At 43.5% G+C, this 21,134-nt stretch overlaps 1 protein-coding gene across 2 annotated transcripts in view; it reads left to right on the top strand.

Moving 5' to 3' along the window:
* Nucleotides 1-21,134, top strand: part of DNAH10 (dynein axonemal heavy chain 10) — a 712,041-nt gene that overhangs the window by 530,560 nt on the left and 160,347 nt on the right. For both annotated transcript variants that reach the window (XM_063964569.1, XM_063964570.1), the window contains 11 exons: nucleotides 4,566-4,718; nucleotides 5,090-5,278; nucleotides 10,124-10,270; nucleotides 11,996-12,187; nucleotides 13,873-13,991; nucleotides 14,118-14,276; nucleotides 14,565-14,700; nucleotides 14,789-14,911; nucleotides 15,341-15,475; nucleotides 16,041-16,257; nucleotides 16,347-16,466. In XM_063964569.1, the coding sequence (XP_063820639.1) occupies nucleotides 4,566-4,718; nucleotides 5,090-5,278; nucleotides 10,124-10,270; nucleotides 11,996-12,187; nucleotides 13,873-13,991; nucleotides 14,118-14,276; nucleotides 14,565-14,700; nucleotides 14,789-14,911; nucleotides 15,341-15,475; nucleotides 16,041-16,257; nucleotides 16,347-16,466 (1,690 nt within the window). The remainder of the gene's footprint in view (nucleotides 1-4,565; nucleotides 4,719-5,089; nucleotides 5,279-10,123; nucleotides 10,271-11,995; nucleotides 12,188-13,872; nucleotides 13,992-14,117; nucleotides 14,277-14,564; nucleotides 14,701-14,788; nucleotides 14,912-15,340; nucleotides 15,476-16,040; nucleotides 16,258-16,346; nucleotides 16,467-21,134) is intronic.

Genomic DNA, 21,134 nt, shown 5'->3' on the forward strand with positions numbered 1-21,134 from the left:
ACGCACACTGTCCCACACACACACAATTTACACACACAAACTGTCCCACACACACAATTAACACACTCACACTGTCCCACACACAATTAACACACACGCACTGTCCCACACACAACACACACGCACACTGTCCGACACACACACACTTAACACACACACACAAAATGTCCCGCACCCCCTTCCCGCTCAACTGCACTCACTGCTGTTCAGGGGCCGCACGCGCCCCCCCCCCCCCCCCCGAGGTCGCGCACGCCCCCCCCCCCCCGAGGTCGCGCACGCCCCCCCCCCCCGAGGTCGCGCACGCGCATGCGCGCACCTCCGCGATCGCGTACACAGTCACTTTGCAGGGGGGAGTAGGGGGAGGCTCCTGGCTGCCGCTGCCTGTCTATTGTGACAGGCACAGCAGCCGGGGAGACAGGGAAAGCGCCGCGGGTAGCGCCGGCGGAATCCCTGAAGCATGGGGCGAGTGGGCCGTGCAGGTGCCGGTGGCGCCCCCCTCTGTTGGGGCTGCCATGGCGCCCAGGGCACGTGTCCTGCTCGCCCCGTGCTAGATACGCCTCTGCTCGCTGGATCTGTAACACGATTCAGCAGGCTCATTCTGCGGCAGGATTGCCGCAGCCAAAATCAGTAAAAGCCCATTCCACAAGGAAGGTGGGCTCTTATTGGGCGGCTGCCCGAGGGGTCTCGGCATTACAGCTTTGCCGAGCAGCTACTTGGTCGGGTTCAAACACTTTTGCAAAGTTCTACAAGTTTAATACCCTGGCTGAGGAGGACCTTGTGTTTGCTCATTCGGTGCTGCAGAGTCATCCGCACTCTCCCGCCCGTTTGGGAGCTTTGGTATAATCCCCATGGTCCTTACGGAGTCCCCAGCATCCACTAGGACGTTAGAGAAAATAAGATTTTACTTACCGGTAAATCTATTTCTTGTAGTCCGTAGTGGATGCTGGGCGCCCGTCCCAAGTGCGGACTTCTTCTGCAATACTTGTATATAGTTATTGCTTACATAAGGGTTATGTTATAGTTGCATCGGGTTGATCTGATGCGCTATTGTTGTTCATACTGTTAACTGGGTAAGTTTATCACAAGTTATACGGTGTGATTGGTGTGGCTGGTATGAGTCTTGCCCTGGATACCAAAATCCTTTCCTTGTACTGTCAGCTCTTCCGGGCACAGTTTCTCTAACTGAGGTCTGGAGGAGGGACATAGAGGGAGGAGCCAGAGCACACCAGTATCCAATTTCTTTCTTAAAGTGCCCTGTCTCCTGCGGAGCCCGTCTATTCCCCATGGTCCTTACGGAGTCCCCAGCATCCACTACGGACTACGAGAAATAGATTTACCGGTAAGTAAAATCTTATTTTTGACTGCATGGTATGTATCAAGCTTACAGCTGTTTTTAAATTCAGTGTCACTAGAATTTATTTTCAAATGTTGGCAACTATTGTACATACCATACAACTTTCTGGAAATAATACTTTAAACTGCTGCATAATGGGTGGCACAATGGTTAGCATTTCTGCATCAAATAGAAGCATAGATTTGTTCCTACTGCATGTGGACTTTGTGTTCTCACCCTGTGTTCACGAGTTTCTTCCAGCAGTCCTAAAAACATACTAATAGCTTAACTGATATTGGATGAAAAGACCCTAGACTGTGTGTTGTGGGATAGAGACATAGGAACTGAGGCAGAGTTGCTCACAATTGCACCACAAATTTCGAGCAAAATTTGCTTTCATTACAACTTCCATTGCGCATATGTATAAGGGAATAACTGCATTAAGTTCAGTATAGGTCATCAAGAGTAGCATGTAGCCCTGGTTTACGTAAGACTTATGTTACATACCCTTCTGTACCGCTTGCTTCTGTTAAAACCATTTCATTGCATCAAACACAATCATTTAGGCATCAAGATTACTGCTAAAACCTAATACGGCAGAAACAACTCCACGTCTTATGTACAACACGCACACAAAAGAATCATATATGCCCAAGTGAGGAAGAGCTCACCAATCAGTGTCAATGGAGCTGTCGCAAACAGCCAATCACAAGGAGGTTGCTAGTCCTGGGGATCATTATCATCCACAATTTGCACCTGGTGCTGAACACAATAATATGACATACTGAAATATAGCTTTCTCATATGCATACAAGAGAAAGGGTGGGCCAATCACACCCTGTAGTCTGAATCACAAATTGTGTACTATTATAGGGGGGTATACCAATTAGTAAGATACATAGAAAGGCAGGGAACAGAGTAGTAGTCTATGTGCACTATCGAAGTAGGAAGAAAATAAGCAAGTAAAAAAAAATTAACTCACATTACTAAAAAGTTAAAAATTTAAATTAGAAAGTATAAAAATAATTTCTAGAAATAGACCCTGTTACCTTTTAATTCACATTCTTCTGTTACACTTTCTAATTTTCTATTTAGCTTTTAGTAACACGATCTCTTGTACATTTTCACCTACTTGCTTCTTGTCTCCCTACGTCGATTAGTGCGCCACAGTCCTACTCTATTCCCCACCATTCTTTCTCATAGACACGTGTTTTTGTGCATACTGTATTTGTATATAGGTGGTCATTCCGAGTTGTTCGCTCGGTAAATTTCTTCGCATCGCAGCGATTTTCCGCTTAGTGCGCATGCGCAATGTCCGCACTGCGACTGCGCCAAGTAAATTTGCTATGCAGTTAGGTATTTTACTCACGGCATTACGAGGTATTTTCTTCGTTCTGGTGATCGTAATGTGATTGACAGGAAGTGGGTGTTTCTGGGCGGAAACTGGACGTTTTATGGGTGTGTGCGGAAAAACGCTACCGTTTCTGGGAAAAACGCGGGAGTGGCTGAAGAAACGGAGGAGTGTCTGGGCGAACGCTGGGTGTGTTTGTGACGTCAAACCAGGAACGACAAGCACTGAACTGATCGCAGATGCCGAGTAAGTTTGGAGCTACTCAGAAACTGCTAAGAAGTGTCTATTCGCAATTTTGAGAATCTTTCGTTCGCAATTTTACTATGCTAAGATTCACTCCCAGTAGGCGGCGGCTTAGCGTGTGCAAAGCTGCTAAAAGCAGCTTGCAAGCGAACAACTCGGAATGACCCCCATAGTCACAGTTGCATGAACAAGCCCTTACTGCGGTCCACCTATGTCAGAATGAGGTATTCCACCTATGCAGATTCAAGCTTGTGTAAGTGGCAGAATCACCAACAATCTGCATGGCACATACTAATGCATCTCCTCTTTTGGATTAAAACCCCATACACTCTGGGCGATAACACTGGACAATATGAACAATAATGATCTTTTTTGAAAGATCTATCATTCATATAGTCCAGTGTGTATACCTGAACGATGAATGATGCGCACCCGTGGGTTGTTCACGTTCATCTATGGTTTATTGAACAACCAGCTCAACTTCTACTACATCGTTGAGCTGCATGTTCGAGGAATGAGGTCACTGAACAATATCATTCAGTGTGTATGCGCTATACCACTGAACGATATAGCGCTAGTTGCTCACTAGAGTAATTTTACCCAGTGTGTATGGGACTATACAGTATGCAGAAAATCGCACAATTTATGCTACACAAACTGTGTAAGTGTAAGTACTTGCTCTGCATTATCTTAAGCTGTAAGGACAGACTCTAATGTGAATGATTAAAACTTTCTCTACAAACCACTAGGGAATATGTTGGCACTATTTAAATAAAGGCTAAGAAATTATATAGCAGCAACATATTATGCAGATCTTAAGTGTCAGTGATTGTTTATTCACATCAGTCACTGCTTCAGTGGACCCTACAATCCACTTCCCTATCTCAGGCTAACCAATGCATACACAACAGGACCAGTTTTAGTGAGATGATAGTAAACTTACCAGTAGGTTTTCAGACTGTGATAGGACACTGGACATCTACATGACAAATAATGCAAATACGGTTAAAACATACAAACTCTACCCCAGTCTAAAGGTGACTACACACTTGCCGATAAAGTAAACAACGTCGCTTATTTTGCCCTTTCTGAGCGACGTTGTTTACCATATCGACTAGTTTGTACGCTGCCGAATGACGAGCAATGTGCAACCCCATGGGTCATTAACGACCCTTGCTGTCGGCCGCGCATGCAGCTCAATTTGAACTGCCATTCAAAATCTGCATGCACGCTCCTGTTGCGGTGTGACATCAATGAGCAATATTGTTTGCATATCGCACAGTGTGTACGCACTTCTGGCAAGGAAGGGGTCGTCGCTCATAGAGCACATCGCCTAGTGTGTATCCACCTTTAGTGAAATATTGCTAACAAGGACATATACAACCACTAATCACATTAGTAACTGCCACTAATACTAACACTTCTATAGCTGCCTCTACTACTACGCTGACTTCTTGTTCATTTGGTGCAGGTCTGCTCCGCTGTTCTAGCATTACACTGCACCAATACAGCACTGCAGAGGATACTGGTACTTTCTAAATAATATTATGTATTATGAGATCTTAGTTTGTTTCTGTCAAAATTCATGAATTCTTAATGTAGATCTGCTTTATTTAGAACTTGACTTTATATTTGTAGGCTGTCGGTAAAATCTTCTCTGGCCTTGCTCAGTGTGGAGCTTGGGGCTGTTTTGATGAGTTCAATAGGATTGATGCCTCTGTGCTTTCAGTCATTTCCTCTCAGATACAGACCATCCGAAATGCTCTAATCCATCACTTGAAGAAATTTCAGGTGAGTAGTGTCTTCGGGTGTATCTGTGGCGCACATCCCTGTCAGACAATGTTATATCACCTTGTAGTTCCAATGTTATTACTGTATATTTATTTTTACTGTGTACTGCAGTAATAATTGAAAACACTTATCAAATACAGTACTAGTACTATTATGTATATGTGATATTGGCCTATAGTGATTGTATTTGCCCTGAAAATAATTTCAAATGCAATTTTGATTCTCTTGACTTTTCATTGCCTATTGGCTATTTTCGGCAAGACAGTAAAAGGTTAATAAGATGTAGTTGGGCATTGTAATATTGTACACAGTTACACGGTTGCAATACAAGTTGTAATAATCTGATTTGCTGTTCCATGTTTGGTATTTAGTTTGAAGGCCAGGAGATTGCCCTAGATTCTCGAATGGGGATCTTCATTACAATGAATCCTGGCTATGCTGGGCGAACGGAGTTGCCAGAATCGGTTAAGGCTCTCTTCAGGCCAGTGGTTGTAATTGTACCAGACCTCCAGCAAATATGTGAAATCATGCTCTTTTCAGAGGGCTTTCTCTTGGCCAAGGTAAGTTGTTTGGTTACAAGTTTTCTGAAATTATAATGTATACTTCTTAGGCTAGTCTTTTCCTATTATCTTTGATGTGACTAAACCAGAGGAGGATTTACCACAAGGCAACCAAGGCGGCTGTTTAGGGCCCTGTGGGTCTCAGGGGGCCCACTAAAAAGGCTGTATGGAGGGCATTTCTGGTCTGGGCGGACTGAATACTCCCAGCAGGATTAGACAGCTGTTGCATGCCGGTCCAGCATATGCCTGTATCTCCAGTCCTGCAATGTTGTAAGCCTCGATCACTCATATACAATGCGGTCAGTGGGGTACATTTACTAAGATGGGAGTTCTATGTAAAATGGGATATTGCCCATAGCAACCAATCAGATTCTACTTCTCATTTATCTAGCTCCTTCTAAAATATAATACCTGGAATCTGATTGGTTGCTATGGGTAACGTCCCATCTTAAATAGAACTCCCATCTTAGTAAATTTACCCCAGTGAGTGAGGGTGTAATAATGGGGTATGGGGACCTGCTACATTCAGTGAGGGGAACGCAGATCTAAAATGCAGAAAACTGAGTGGCGTAATAATGGAAGTTAGAGGTGAGGAGACATGGGGGGTAATTCCAAGTTGATCGCAGCAGGATTTTTGATAACAATTGGGCAAAACCATATGCACTGCAGGGGAGGCAGATATAACATGTGCAGAAAGAGTTAGATTTGGGTGGGTTATTTTATTTCTGTGCAGGGTAAATACTGGCTGCTTTATTTTCTCTATCATCCATCTGGGGGACGCTGCGCACTTACACTTGGGGTTAGAGTGTGTGAGTATGGAGTTTGGCACAAGCTATGAAAAGAACTAACTCCTCCCCCTCTAACCCCTCCCATCAACCCCCTGTTCACAGGAAGCACTCCTCAGTTTTAGTTTTGTGCCTTGGAGTGAAGGCACACTTTTCTTTGCTCCTAGCTTTTAGTTAGGTTTTATTTCTAATTGTTTTCTTGTTTGGTGTTTAGTCCCTAATGTTGGCGACAAACACATCCAGAGTGAGAATAGTTAGGTTAGAGAGCTTCTGTGAGCTCTATTTCTCACTCTGCACTGCCTCTGGGGAGTCACTACACCGCTGAGGTCCCTGGGTCTCTCCAAATTAGATTGCAGATTGAAGTTGAACACACCCCACCCAAATCTAACTCTCTCTGCACATGTTATATCTGCCTCCCCTGCAGTGCACATGGTTTTGCCCAATTTCTATCAAAAATCCTGCTGTGATCAACTTGGAATTACCCCCTTGGTACAATTAGTGAAGGGGGAAATAATATATTGTATTAGAATATAAGGAGGAATAACAACAAATAATGTAAGAGGCATAAATCATGAATGAAAATATAATTCTATTTATTGTTTGAGGGAGGGGGACCCTAAATCGGTATCTTGTGTGACACTCTGGGAATAATCACCTCAGACAATGGTCTTACCAGATTTCAGTCGAACGATGGCGCCCTAGTCTTCACAGAGAGGTCGATATAGTGTACCCCTACTCCTTCAGGAATGGAGGATAACAATTTCTAGCATTTAAGTTTATTCAACTCAATATTCAACACATGTGGCACTTACATAAGGTGAATGAGCCCCCAAATACGTTATGCCTTTATAAGATTATGCACATGAATACTGTGACAGTAGTAATGCAGCAAGGATCATATAATAACAAAAATAGTGACTTCAAGTATAAATACCACGTTCCTGATATCCCTAGAACCGTTAATTAGTGTCAAGTAGAGCGCTGTAAGGGTCAGTATATAATATTAATAATACGTTATTATTGATAGCCAGTTTATTCAGACCTTCCTTAACGCAACTGTAGCATCGAGGCCAATTCAGAACGTTTAAATGTAAGGATAGGTAGTAACTATGAACCTACCAGATATATTGTCAATGTGAAATGTGGGCCTTTAACAGGACAATGGGCTAACACTTTCTAGGGCAAAGTAATTAAGAACGTTCTGACTTTGGTAGATAGCCTGTTCCGGGTAACTTACTACTTCTGCTGCAGCTCAGCAATACCTTTTTAAATTGTGCAACATTCAGTTATTACAATCAACACACAATAACTTAATAAAATGTTCTAGCATCGGGTACCCGAGCATTCATAGTGTTTTATGCCCCTCAGTTATAGAGTAAGACCTGTGGGGTGGTATTCATGAGACCGGCGGTCGGAAGACCGACGGGCACATGAACTCCACCGACATCCCGCCCCCTCACTATCCCGATGGTCGGCATGCCGACCAACAGGGACTATTTCCACTCGTGGGTGTCCACGACACCCATAGAGTGGGAATAGAACACGTGGCGACCGCAGGTTGCCACCGAGCCCGCAGCGTGGCGAGCGCAGCGAGACCGCAAGGGGCTTGCTGCACTCGCCCCTCCCCGCCGGGATCCCGGCGTCGGTATGCTGACCGGCGGTCTCCTTACTGCCGGTCAGACATACTACACTCGACCTGTGCACAGGGTTTTAGTATTGTAAAGAATGCCTAGGCTCCATGTAGCATACAAAAGTCATCAGGGGTCAGGTAAGTATCCAGGTATAAGGTCTTAATTGTATCCGGAGATATTTTAACAAGGTAGCTGCTGGTATTATAATCTAAATCTGAAAGTAGTGCCCTTAGTTTCTTCCTACATGGAAGTAAATAGTCCTATTATCAAGTTCCACCACCAGGTGGCGTTGTGGTGCCAGGGATCACCTCCCAGTACTCCTGAATGGGCAAATGTTAATTCCACTGAGGTCCTGGGATCCCGGCTTCACTATAGTGTTAAATAACCTTGCTCTTAAGCCACTAGTATCCACAGTGGGGGTAATTCCAAGTTGATCGCAGCAGGAAATTTTTTAGCAGTTGGGCAAAACCATGGCCCTCATTCCGAGTTGTTCGCTCGCAAGGCGAATGTAGCAGAGTTACACACGCTAAGCCGCCGCCTACTGGGAGTGAATCTTAGCTTCTTAAAATTGCGACCGACGTACGCGCAATATTGCGATTACAAACGAGTTAGCAGTTTCAGAGTAGCTCCAGACTTACTCTGCCTGTGCGATCATTTCAGTGCTTGTCGTTCCTGGTTGACGTCACAAACACACCCAGCGTTCGCCCAGGCACTCCCACCGTTTCCCCGGCCACTCCTGCGTTTTTTCCGGAAACGGTAGCGTTTTCAGCCACACGCCCCTGAAACGCCGTGTATCCGCCCAGTAACACCCATTTCCTGTCAATCACATTACGATCGCCGGAGCGAAGAAAAAGCCGTGAGTAAAAATACTTTCTTCATAGTAAAGTTACTTGGCGCAGTCGCAGTGCGAACATTGCGCATGCGTACTAAGCGGATTTTCACTGCGATGCGATGAAAAATACCGAGCGAACAACTCGGAATGAGGGCCCATGTGCACTGCAGGTGTGGCAGATATAACGTGCAGAGAGAGATAGATTTGGGTGTGGTTTGTTCAAACTGAAATCTAAATTGCATTGTAAAAATAAAGCAGCCAGTATTTATCCTGCACAGAAACGAAATAACCCACCCAAATCTAACTCTCTCTGCACATGTTATATCTGCCCCCCTTGCAGTGCACATGGTTTTGCCCAACTGCTAAAAATTTTCCTGCTGCGATCAACTTGGAATTACCCCCAGTGTCTCTTCTCCCTTCTTATAATCTGTCACACTGTCTATAAGACCCAAATCCGTGTAGTTGAACTGAGGAGAGCTGCGGGGTGAGGGATCTTACTTGTCACACTTGAGGTCTGCTGGGTAGGTTGCAAGGGCCCTTACATCGCTTTGCACACACCTGGAGGGTAATTGTGGGGCTTTACGCACCCTTCTGAGAGGTCAAACACTGTGTCTGTAACTGTGCCTCTGAATAGGATGCTCCTCTCACTACAAGGATCCCACGGTCTTTAATACTGTCTTGCCCCGCAGGATGAATATTGCACAACTCAGTGGCAGAACTAGCCAGACTCACGCGCCCTCCGACTGAGGGGATGATCTGCTCTCCTTGGCGTGACAGCGTGCAGCGTGCTCTGTCAGGCGGCGCAGCACCGCACCATACGCTCCCCTCTCTCCTCTCTCCGTCACCGGGCACTCGCGGAAAAGTCACCACGCCACTCTGTGCTGCCTACTCTTTCCACCGCACTCCTGTACCGAGGTCTGGCTGGGATTCGGGATGTGGGCCACTTATCCAGCCGCAAGCTGGTCAGAAGACGCGCCTGTTCCTCCCTCCTTGCTTCACCGAGCTCACTCAGACTTGTCTCTTCATCAGTCCTTCCCGCGTCTGACGTCCCGGCTGGGCCGTCAGCCAGTACACTGTCTCACTGGTCTCATGCTCTTCCTTCGGGCATAGTCAGCTTCCCCTGGGTCTCAACATCCTCCAGATTGTCCTTTTCCATACAGCTTTGGTTGCCTAGCACCTGGACTAACAGTGTTGAATCTCAGGCTGTCACAGTTCAATAAATCTATAGGTAGCATGGTTATAGCCACAGGTTGTAATCCTCACTTGTGCTCTATAAGGGGCAAATTACAAGGGTGGGATGCCACACTTGCTTAGGGCCCCGTGAGGTCTAAATCCACCTCTGGACTAATCACTGCTTAAGTTACACAGCATCATTAATAGATACTATAACATGATTTTCCCTACATTTAAATAACCACTTTCTGAACAACAGTTATGTACATTACATAATTTTGTTACCAAATTTTATAGCACGTATTTTATCTTACAGTACTTTAGCACAATGAACACAAACATGCAATTTCCAATCCATTTAGAAAAAAAATATATTTAGCTTTATTTAAGATGTGTAATTCTTATCACTTCTCCACCAATTCAGAACCTGGCTAAAAAGATGACTGTCTTGTACAAACTTGCAAGAGAACAACTATCCAAACAGCATCACTATGATTTTGGATTGCGTGCTCTTAAGTCTGTGCTGGTGATGGCTGGAGAGCTGAAAAGAGGATCACCTGACCTGAGTGAGGTAAAACTAATGGTCTTTATCAAATGAAAATGCAGTGAATAAGCAGAGGTCTGTTATACAGGTACAATAGAACGTGAATCAACCTGAAATGACACATCCCAACACCTGATCTCATGAGTAGAAGTCTCCTGGGTGTGGATCATTGTGTCGACCAGAATTTGGTTGACAGTCAATAGGTCGACCTCGTATGGTCGACATGCAATAGGTCAACAGGGTAAAAAGGTTTACAGGGTCATTAGTCAACATGTAAAAGATAGATAGTACAAAAGGTCGACGGTACAAAATAGTTGACAAGGTAAAATGGTCGACATGGAAAGGGTCAACACAAAAAAGATTGACACAATTTTTGTTTTATTTTTTTGGGTGCCATTTTATGTATTAATCGACATGACCCCAATTAGTGTACCCCATCTCCAGATGTGACTCGATTCACTCACCACGCTTCGGGCAAGGTGCCTCGGTCAGCTGCTTCTGTGCTTGGCAGAGGATACTATTCTCAATTGTAGTCCACATGGATGGTAAATGATGAAAAAGTTGAAAACAATCCTTCAGAAATGTGTGTCGGCCATTGTCATGTCGATCTTCTGTACCTGTCGACCTATTATATGTTGACCTTTTGACCATGTCAACCTTTTGTACCTGTCGACCAATCATCTGGATAACCAGTCTCCTCTGAGACCCACTCTTGGACATAATCATGTACTGTATATTGCAATACCTATTGGAATTGCTGCAGATGCTGCTGTTATCAGAGTATAAAGGATGGAGGAGTGAAACATCTGGCTAAATTTCAAACATATATGCATTAAAGCAGGAGTGGGGAACCTTCGGCCCTCCAGCTGTTGTTGAACTACACATCCCGGCATGCCCTGCAACAGTTTTAGCATAGCCAAATAGCAAAAATGTAGCAGGGCATGCTGGTATGTGTAGTTCAACAACAGCTTGAGGGCCAAAGGTTCCCCACCCCTGCATTAAAGCCAGCATGTGATTGAACAGATGCTTCTGTGATTTAGTCAGATGCTGCTTTCAGTACGCATCCCCTGTTGACAACTGTATTTAGTTTATATAGTGGGTCCGGTCAAGATCCCGACATTCGGAATCCCGACACTGGATTCCCGACACTGTTCGGAATCTCTATACTGGAATCCCGAATTTAAGTATATGGGGCTTCTTAGGGTGTAGGCCATGGGAAAGGGGGGCGGGGTTAGTTCTTGGCTGCAGGAGGAACGGTAAGGTTAGGCTGTTGGGGTGGGAGTGTTAGGTTTAAGCTGTGGTGAGGGCGGGTTAGGTTTAGGCACCACCGGGGAGGGTTAGGCTGCGGGTAGGGAAGGTTAGGGTTAGGGGGTTTTGGGGATGAGGGATAGTAGGTGTCTGGAAGTTGGAACCTGAGAGTCGGGATGCCACTGTTGGTATTCTGACAGCCAGCATCCCAAACGATACTAACCCTATATAGTGACTACATGCTGTCAACTACTGTGTATCTTGGAGACCTCAGAAGACTCTACCCCAACAGGAGAACAGCCTTCCCCTTTTAAACAATCTTAGGGGTTGTATTGGGATGTATTTTCCTGTGTGATGGCCCTTTGGCAATACCAAGAACAATGTATATATGTATGCCCAAGGCAGGCATTTGGATCAACCTGGTCCCTCCTTGTAAATGTTATTATCACATGTGCAATCATATGATGCATTAATATTATAAATGTTTAATTTACTTTGTTTTAGGATGTTGTATTGATGAGGGCCCTGAGAGACATGAATCTACCCAAGTTTGTGTTTGAAGATGTCCCTCTGTTCCTTGGTTTAATCTCTGATTTGTTCCCGGGATTGGACTGTCCCCGTGTTCGCTACCCCAAATTTAATGATGCTGTGGAAGAAGCTCTTCGTGAAAACAACTATATTCTACTGCCTGTTCAGGTAAAAGTATAGTTCTCACAGTAATGAACTAGCCGCTGACGGGTTTTCGCCATATTTAAAAATGAGAAGCTACGCCTAAATGCAAAGGCCTAGAAAGATGAGGCAAGTGTAGAAGTCTTTAATTCATGGATGGGACTGCGATCGCGAGACTTACCGAGAAGTTTTTAATTGTTAGGATCTGATTTTAGCACTGTTCTGCAATGGACAATGGAGCTACGAGTGATCAGTGAATGGTAATAATAATAATTAGGCATTGAATATTAGAGGATTTAGAGCCTAATTCAAGGTTGATTGCAGAAGCAAAATCTTCCTCTAATGGGCAAAATCATGTGCCTTGCAGTGGGGGTAGCAGATGTAACATGTGCAGAGAAATTTAGATTTGGCTGGGTTGTATTTTTTCTGTGCAGGGTAAATATTGGCTGATTTATTTTTACACTACAATTGAAATTTTAGTTTGAACACACTCTAGCCAAATCTAACGCTCTGCACATTTTATATCTGCCCCACCTGCAGTGCACATTGTTTTGTCTATTAGAGGAAGATTTTGCATTTGCACTCAACCTTGAATTAGACCGTTAATCTGTATTAGTAAATTGGATCCCTTCTATTTTACATTTTTATTCATGTACACAAAATAGCAATTTTTGGAGCATCTGCCAACATTCTTGCAGATATATTGGTACGGGTGGCCTGCTGACCTGTGTGTACGGGCGACTTGCTGACCAACTCATACTGTATGCCGACTACAGGAACAGCCGACAATGGGGGTAATTCAGACCTGATCGCTATGCTGTGTTTTCTCACAGCCTGCGATCACTTCTGAACTGCGCAAGCGTATGCACCGCAATGCGCAGGCACGTCGGACACCTGCACCGGTCATCGGTGCATAGCGACGGGACGGTGCGAAAAAAGCGATCGCACCAGCGATCGCAAGGAGATTGACAGGAAGACGGCGTTTGTGGGTGGCAACTGACCGTTTTCAGGGAGTGTCTGGAAAAACGCAGGCATGTCCAAGCGTTTTCAGGGAGGGTGTCTGACGTCAATTCCGGTCCCGGACAGCCTGAAGTGATCGCATCAGCTGAGTAAGTCCTGGGCTGCGCAGAGACTGGACAAAATCAGTTTGTGCAGCTCTGCTACACATGCGTTTGCACACTGACACAGCTCAAATACCCTCCCCCTGTAGGCGACTACTATCTGATCACAGGACAGCAAAAATCGCTACCCAGTGATCAGATCTGAATTACACCATATGACGTCACTACCGGTTCCTGTGGCCTAGCATGTTAAGCAGTGGATTGGTAAGTGTGTATGCACAAAAGCACAATTCCTTTGTGCAGAACACTTACCAAATCGTTATATCGGTCAGCCCGTCTGGCAGCCGGCCAATCCATCATTCCAGTGTTTACCCAGCTTAAGTGCATATTGATTTTACAGAATTGTTTTCAAAAACTGAAGTGAATATGCATCTTGGTACAGTATGTACTTGGTCTAAAAGTAGACACACGGTCTTCCAAAATAAATATTGTTTTTGATGTTCATAATTTATCTTAATAGCATTTCTAGGATATTGCAAATAAATAATCACTCTTTGTGTTTGTAAATAAAATAATTGTATTATGAGTCTGAATAATTTTGTTATTTTCATTAAAATGTTAATTATTTAAAAATGTATGCATTTTAATTAGGTGGACAAAGTTGTTCAGATGTATGAAACAATGCTAACTCGTCACACCACTATGATAGTTGGGCCCACCGGAGGGGGGAAATCTGTCGTAATTAACAGTTTGTGCTTGGCCCAGACTAAGTAAGTGCTGTGTCTTACCACTGTTTTATCACTGTCATCTAGTTAGCAAAATACATTTTGTCAATGTTTTAATGGTAGAATAAAAATGTGAATTATAAATGTATTTATTTATTTTCTTTTTGCCAGACTTGGGCTTATGACAAAGTTATATACACTAAATCCCAAAGCAATGAGTGTGGTTGAGCTATATGGTATCCTGGACCCAACAACCAGAGACTGGACAGATGGGGTCCTTTCAAATATCTTCAGGGAAATCAACAAGCCCACTGATAAAAAAGAGAGAAGGTAATACCCACTCTGCAAATCTGTTAGATAGATCGTTTTCTATCTATCTATCTATCTATCTATCTATCTATCTATCTATCTATCTATCTATCTATCTATCTGTCTGTCTGTCTGTCTGTCTGTCTGTCTGTCTGTCTGTCTGTCTGTCTGTCTGTCTATCTATCTATCTATCTATCTATATATCTTTTAATGTTTTCTTTATGGAAGCAAACACTGTGTAGATAAAGCTGCCACACTTAGTTTGCACTAATCTTTTCCTTTTTATACCATTACACTACTTGTTTGCAGGTACATATTATTTGATGGACATGTGGATGCTCTCTGGGTGGAAAATATGAATTCAGTGATGGACGATAATAAGCTATTGACCTTGGCAAATGGAGAGAGAATAAGACTTCAACCACACTGCGCCTTATTATTTGAGGTCTAGGTTATTTTCATCTTGGTATTGATTTTCACTATCTGCAATATCTGTTACACAAGTAAATTGTCTGTGTCTGTTGTTTGTTTAGGTTGGAGATTTACAATATGCTTCTCCAGCAACTGTGTCCCGCTGCGGAATGGTCTTCGTAGATCCTAAAAACCTTAAGTACCAACCTTACTGGCAGAAGTGGGTCAACAATAGGCAGAACAAGGTAAAGCTACGTGCACAATGCTTTATCCTTAATTACAATGGCCTGATGCTGAGTGAGTACTTCCATAGTTGTGGGAAATCACTTTGCGGATGCCCATACCAGTGAGTGCATGCATATGTGCCAGTGATGATTTGCATAATTTGCCATTATGCCTGATTGTGCTGGATAGGAGGGACCCGGAAGGGAAGGGGCGTTCAAATTTGCAATAAGGGTGTGTTCACACAATCATGAACAGATGCAGACTGGCACAGAGATGCATATACTCCTAATTTGAGATTGGTCAAGGGCAGGTTCAAATACATGATGGTGGTCGCCAGCACTAGTGAACCGTTATTGTAGTTAATGTATGCACCTCTGACACTGATTGGTGCAGACAGGCACAGAGTTTGAATTAATTTACATAGCTAATTACTTTTTGTTTTATTTTAGCAAGAGCACCTTGAATTAAATCGCTTATTTGAGAAATATGTTCCTCACTGCCTTGAAATGATTGTTGAAGGAATTATGGATGGGAAACAAGGAGAAAAGTTAAAAACTATTGTTCCTCAAACCGATCTAAACATGGTAATTATTAATAATGTTTAGTTTGTACAGTATGTGTTGCCCACAGGATTCTCCACTAGCTCTTGTGTGACAATAATACTGGATTCCCCGGGGCATATTGATAGAGTTACCAGTTATGCTAAAACCAGAAAACACAAAACCCATCCACTTATTCAATTGTCCTACTTATCTACTAATACCCAGTGATATTCATAAAGACTATCAATATGGTGATTACTGCTAACATGCAGCTACTTGGCTTGATTATGTGTTATGGGGCTTGATCTCTGGTATACGAAAGAGCAAATCTAACAATCATATTAAATCCAAAACTCCATAGATCCATGGGCATATCTATAATGGGTGCAATGTGTGTGGGGCACACGGGCCATCGGGTCCTGGGGCCCCACACCCTGCACTCATTCAAAATACATACTTCTCCAGCGGCGCACAGTTATCACTGGAAACATAGTGCAGATGCCATGTTTCTGGAAATCTGCACCATCACTGTATGGTTCTAATAAAAATAAATTGACAGATTACAATAAATAAAATAATTATAATAATTATGTTCTAATCTTTCCAGGTGACACAATTGTCCATGATGTTGGATGCTTTAATTGAAAAAGAGGTTGAAGATGTTGATGTGTTGGAATGCTACTTTATAGAAGCTCTGTATTGCTCTTTGGGAGCAACATTACTTGAAACTGGAAGAATTAAATTTGATGAGTACATAAAGCGTTTAGCATCAATGTCAACTATTTATGATGAGCAGGCACTGGCGGGTCCTGGAGAACTTCCAGGTTTGTTATGTTCGTTACAAAAAAAGGTGACTGTTCTGATCCAGTGTATTGAAGGAAACTAATTGACTGAATCTGTGTTTTCTTTTTAGGTCAGCTGCCCACCATTTATGACTTTCATTTCGATATTGAGAAAAACAAATGGATACCTTGGAGCAAATTGGTTCCAGAATACATACATAAATCAGATGTGAAATTTATTGATATCCTAGGTAAGTGTGAAGGTCCGGTATTTTCCTGAAGTGGAGGTACTCAGGGAAACTAATTTACAACCAGAACCTGTCCACCCAAAACTGGATGTTTAAAGATTTTAGGGCCAAACATGGATGGAAAGATCAATTTAGATGTTGACCAAGAAGAGATTTCAATATAATCTCAACCCTTTTGTTCTTCTGGGATAGACACCCCTAAGAGAGTAAAGACTGAATGGCCTTCCTCAGAGATCTTTCTGTCTGGTCTTCAAGAAGACCTTAGGTAAAAACAAAAACAAACAACATTTAACTGTGGGCTTCAGTAATTCTATAATGTAGTTCAGATCAATGATTTCTCTCACCCAGACATTTGAGGTGGAACTGAATCACTGATCCTAGAAAATAATTTGTTGGACTACCAGAAAATGTGCTTGTAGCTTTTTCTGAGAAATGAAAGGAATGAAATCTAGGACCTCAAAACATAAGACCATTTACAGCTAGAAAATAATTAATTGCCCCATTGGCCTAATAATTGTATCCAATTTGAGGCTGAGCAAGACATGACCTGCACAAGATAGGGAATCTTGAGTCCTCTTAGACTCTGCATCAGCTTTCCTGGGACTTAAGCCAAAGTATATATCATACTGCAACCCCTGAGTTGCACATCAAGCACAGCATTACCCAGATACTTGTACAGTATGCCAAATGTGGTCAACCAATGTCAATAATTCAGACTGTGACTAAGTGGACTGTGTAACTTTTGGAAACTGTTCTGACCACTCTTCTACCACATTGTTAACCTAAGCAATGCTAATGAGGATCTAAGAAAAGCATTATATATGGCTCTTAAGATAAATTGGTACTTCTTTACTGTGCCATACTGACTAAAAAGAGGATAGTATATCTGAAATATAGAATTACTTATACCTCACAAAGTACATTTTTTATTTGAAGAGAGGATAGAAAAGAAATAAACCATTCTTCCTCACTGTCCTGAATGTGAAGGACCTGCCGTACTTCCTGTACATAGGAGGTCATTCCGAGTTGTTCGCTCGCAAGGCGATTTTAGCAGTATTGCACACGCTAAGCCGCCGCCTACTGGGAGTGAATCTTAGCTTCTTAAAATTGCGAACGATGTATTCGCAATATTGCGATTACAAACTTCTTAGCAGTTTCAGAGTAGCTTCAGACTTACTCGGCATCTGCGATCAGTTCAGTGCTTGTCGTTCCTGGGTTGACGTCACAAACACTCCCAGCGTTCGCCCAGACACTCCTCCGTTTCTCCAGCCACTCCCGCGTTTTTTCCGGAAACGGTAGCGTTTTTTCCCACACGCCCATAAAACGGCCTGTTTCCGCCCAGTAACACCCATTTCCTGTCAATCACATTACGATCGCCGGAGCGAAGAAAAAGCCGTGAGTAAAAATACTATCTTCATTGCAAAATTACTTGGCGCAGTCGCAGTGCGGACATTACGCATGCGCACTAAGCGGAAAATCACTGCGATGCGATGAAATTTACCGAGCGAACGACTCGGAATGAGGGCCATAGTTGTATACATCCAGTCCAATATGAGAACTTTTCCACGTCCGAGTCGTCAGCCACTTCACCTTCTTTGCCGAGAGGAAAATGCACCTCTGATACCTCCCACGACTGGACTCCAGCATTTGCCTGGCTTAGCTGAAGAGGTTAATGTGAAAAATTTCTCTAAGGATTTGGAAACCATCACTAAGCACTGAATGGAGTTAGACAATCAACCTAAATTGGCCCCTTCTGTGATCTGAACTTGTGAGTAGAAGAAAGAAGAAATAACATATTTTGGGACTTTTTGCAGTGTGCTGGGTTAGCTCTGCAATAGACTGGGCTAAACAGTGTTCCTTTGATGATCTTAATGAGCAATGGATGACAAGTTACAATATTCAAATAGAAATCAGCTCTTAAATTACTTCTATACAGTTTTTATGGAGTTTTGTTTGGTTTTTATTAATGTAATATTTTTCTTACGTTCTAGAGGATGCTGTGGTCCACATTAGTACCATGGGGTATAGACGGGTCCACTAGGAGCCACTGGCAATTTAAGAGTTTGAGAGTGTGGGCTGGCTCCTCCCTCTATGCCCCTCCTACCAGACTCAGTTTAGAAAATGTGCCTGTAGGAGCTGGTCACAGCTAGGGGAGCTCTCCAGAGTTTCTCTAGTAAAAGTTTTTTTAGAGTTTATTATTTTACAGGGAGGCTGCTGGCAACATCCTCCCTGCTACGTGGGACTAAGGGGGAAAGTAGAGTCGGCCCTGCGGGGTCTGAGCCACTATCTCCGTTGACAGGACACTGAGCTCCTGAGGGTGCTCCTCAATTAGGCGACCGCTCACTCCCGCAGCATGCCACCACCCCCTTACAGAACCAGAAGACTTCGGTGGCAAGTGAGTCACCGGCCCCCCTGGCAAGCGGGGAGCCGGTGGGATGATGGTGGCAACAGGGTAGGGAGCGCAGTACTAACTGTGCTCCGTGGCTCTGCGGTTCATAGTGCGGCGCTGTGAGGGGCGCCCTGAGCCAGCGCCTATACCCTACACTGGTCAGCAAGCCTGTCAGGGTCTACGGATCGCTGCCTGCAGAAATCCTCAGGCCAGTATAATATAATGAAGAGCGGGAAGCAGCGCCATGTTCGGGGGGCGGAGCTTCTCCTCAGAGCGAACCCAGCAGCGTTCAGCGCCATTTTCCTGCCTGCAGTTCCTGTACAACAGATGCTGACAGGGAGAGCTGTACCTCCAAGCAACTCCAGCTATCCTGTACGGTACCAGGGGGTTGTAGAAGGGGGGGGGGGGAGGGGGGAGGCTGTGTAAGTCTGTGTAGTCTCAGGAAGGATCCATTCCATGTACACTGGATTGTAATGCTATGTCTCAGATCCCTATTGTTGAGCCTGAGTGGTTAACTTTTATCAAAGGAATGATCTCTCAGATCTCTACTAGGGTAGCCAATACTGAGACTGAAACTCAGGTAACATAGTAACTAAGGTTGAAAAAAGACAGTTGTCCATCGAGTTCAACCTGTTTGTGGTCTCCTATGCAGTTTTATTTTAGGTCTAGTTATTTTTATGTTGGACTAGTTATATTAACTTTAATGCGTGACTGCTCACCATAACCCTGAATATCTTTATCCAATAGGAATTTATTTAACCCATTCTTGAAGGTGTTGACTGAGTCCGCTGTTACTACTCTATCAGGCAGGGAATTCCAAACACGTATTGTCACGTATTGTCCTTACTGTGAAAAAACCTTTTTGCCTCAATGTGCGTAAACTCCTCTCCTCTAGCCTAAGCGAGTGACCACGTGTCCTCTGTGCTGATCTTATTGAATACAGGTCGCAAGCTCTGTGTATTGACCTTATATATTTGTAGATGTTGATTATGTCCCCTCTTAGTCTCCTCTTTTCCAATTTAAACATGCCTAGCCTTGCAAGCCTTTCCCCGTATTCCAGCGTCTCCATGCCTTTAATTAGTTTGGTCGCCCGCCTCTGAACCTTTTCTAGCTTCAGGGTATCCTTTTTGTAGTATGGTGCCCAAAATTGCACACAGTATTCAAGATGTGGCCTCACTAGTGATTTATATAATGGGAGTATAATACTCTCGTCCCTTCCATCAATTCCCCGTTTTATGCATGCTAATATCTTATTAGCCTTCTTTGCTGCACTCTTACTTTGGGTACTGCTGCTTAATTATTATATATGTGAACCCCTAAGTCTTTTTCTTTTTGAAGAAGTCTATGGCAGTTTGGTCAGGCTCTGTCCCTATTCCTGCAAAATCCCCTAGCATGTTCCCACAGAAACGTACACTTGCCCAAATTATGCAAGATGACACGGATACCGATTCTGTTACTGCAGACGGTGATGGGGATGTGCTAAGGGGGGCGGCGTCCCTTGCTAAGGGGGTGCAGCTCATGATTGAGGCCATTAGAGATGTGTTAAACATTAATGACACCACACCTGAGTAGGTTGAGGAGGCTTACTTCACTGACAATAAGAAAGCCTCGCTAACTTTCCCTGCATCTAAAGAATTAAACGCTATACAGGTTGAGTATCCCATATCCAAATATTCCGAAATACGGACTTTTTTGAGTGAGAGTGAGATAGTGAAACCTTTGTTTTTTGATGGCTCAATGTACACAAACTTTGTTTAATACACAAAGTTATTAAAACTATTGTATTAAATGACCTTCAGGCTGTGTGTATAAGGTGTATATGAAACATAAATGAATTGTGTGAATGTAGACACACTTTGTTTAATGCAGAAAGTTATAAAAAATATTGGCTAAAATGACCTTCAGGCTGTGTGTATAAGGTGTATATGTAACATAAATGCATTCTGTGCTTAGATTTAGGTCCCATCACCATAATATCTCATTATGGTATGCAATTATTCCAAAATACGGAAAAATCCCATATCCAAAATACCTCTGGTCCCAAGCATTTTGGATAAGGGAGACTCAACCTGTACTTGAAAAATCCTGGGAAAACACAGAGAAAAAATTCCAGATCCCAAAAAGGGTTCTGGTTGCTTTTCCTTTCCCTGAGGAATATAGGAAAAAATGGGAAAACCCACCCATTGTTGACGCATCTGTCTCCAGACTGTCTAAAAAGGTGGTTTTACCCATCCCTGGATCTACCGCGTTAAAAGAACCAGCTGATCGTAGATTTACACTAC

The sequence above is a fragment of the Pseudophryne corroboree genome, chromosome 1 (genome assembly GCF_028390025.1).
Source record: "Pseudophryne corroboree isolate aPseCor3 chromosome 1, aPseCor3.hap2, whole genome shotgun sequence".
NCBI classification, from domain to species: Eukaryota; Metazoa; Chordata; class Amphibia; order Anura; family Myobatrachidae; genus Pseudophryne; species Pseudophryne corroboree.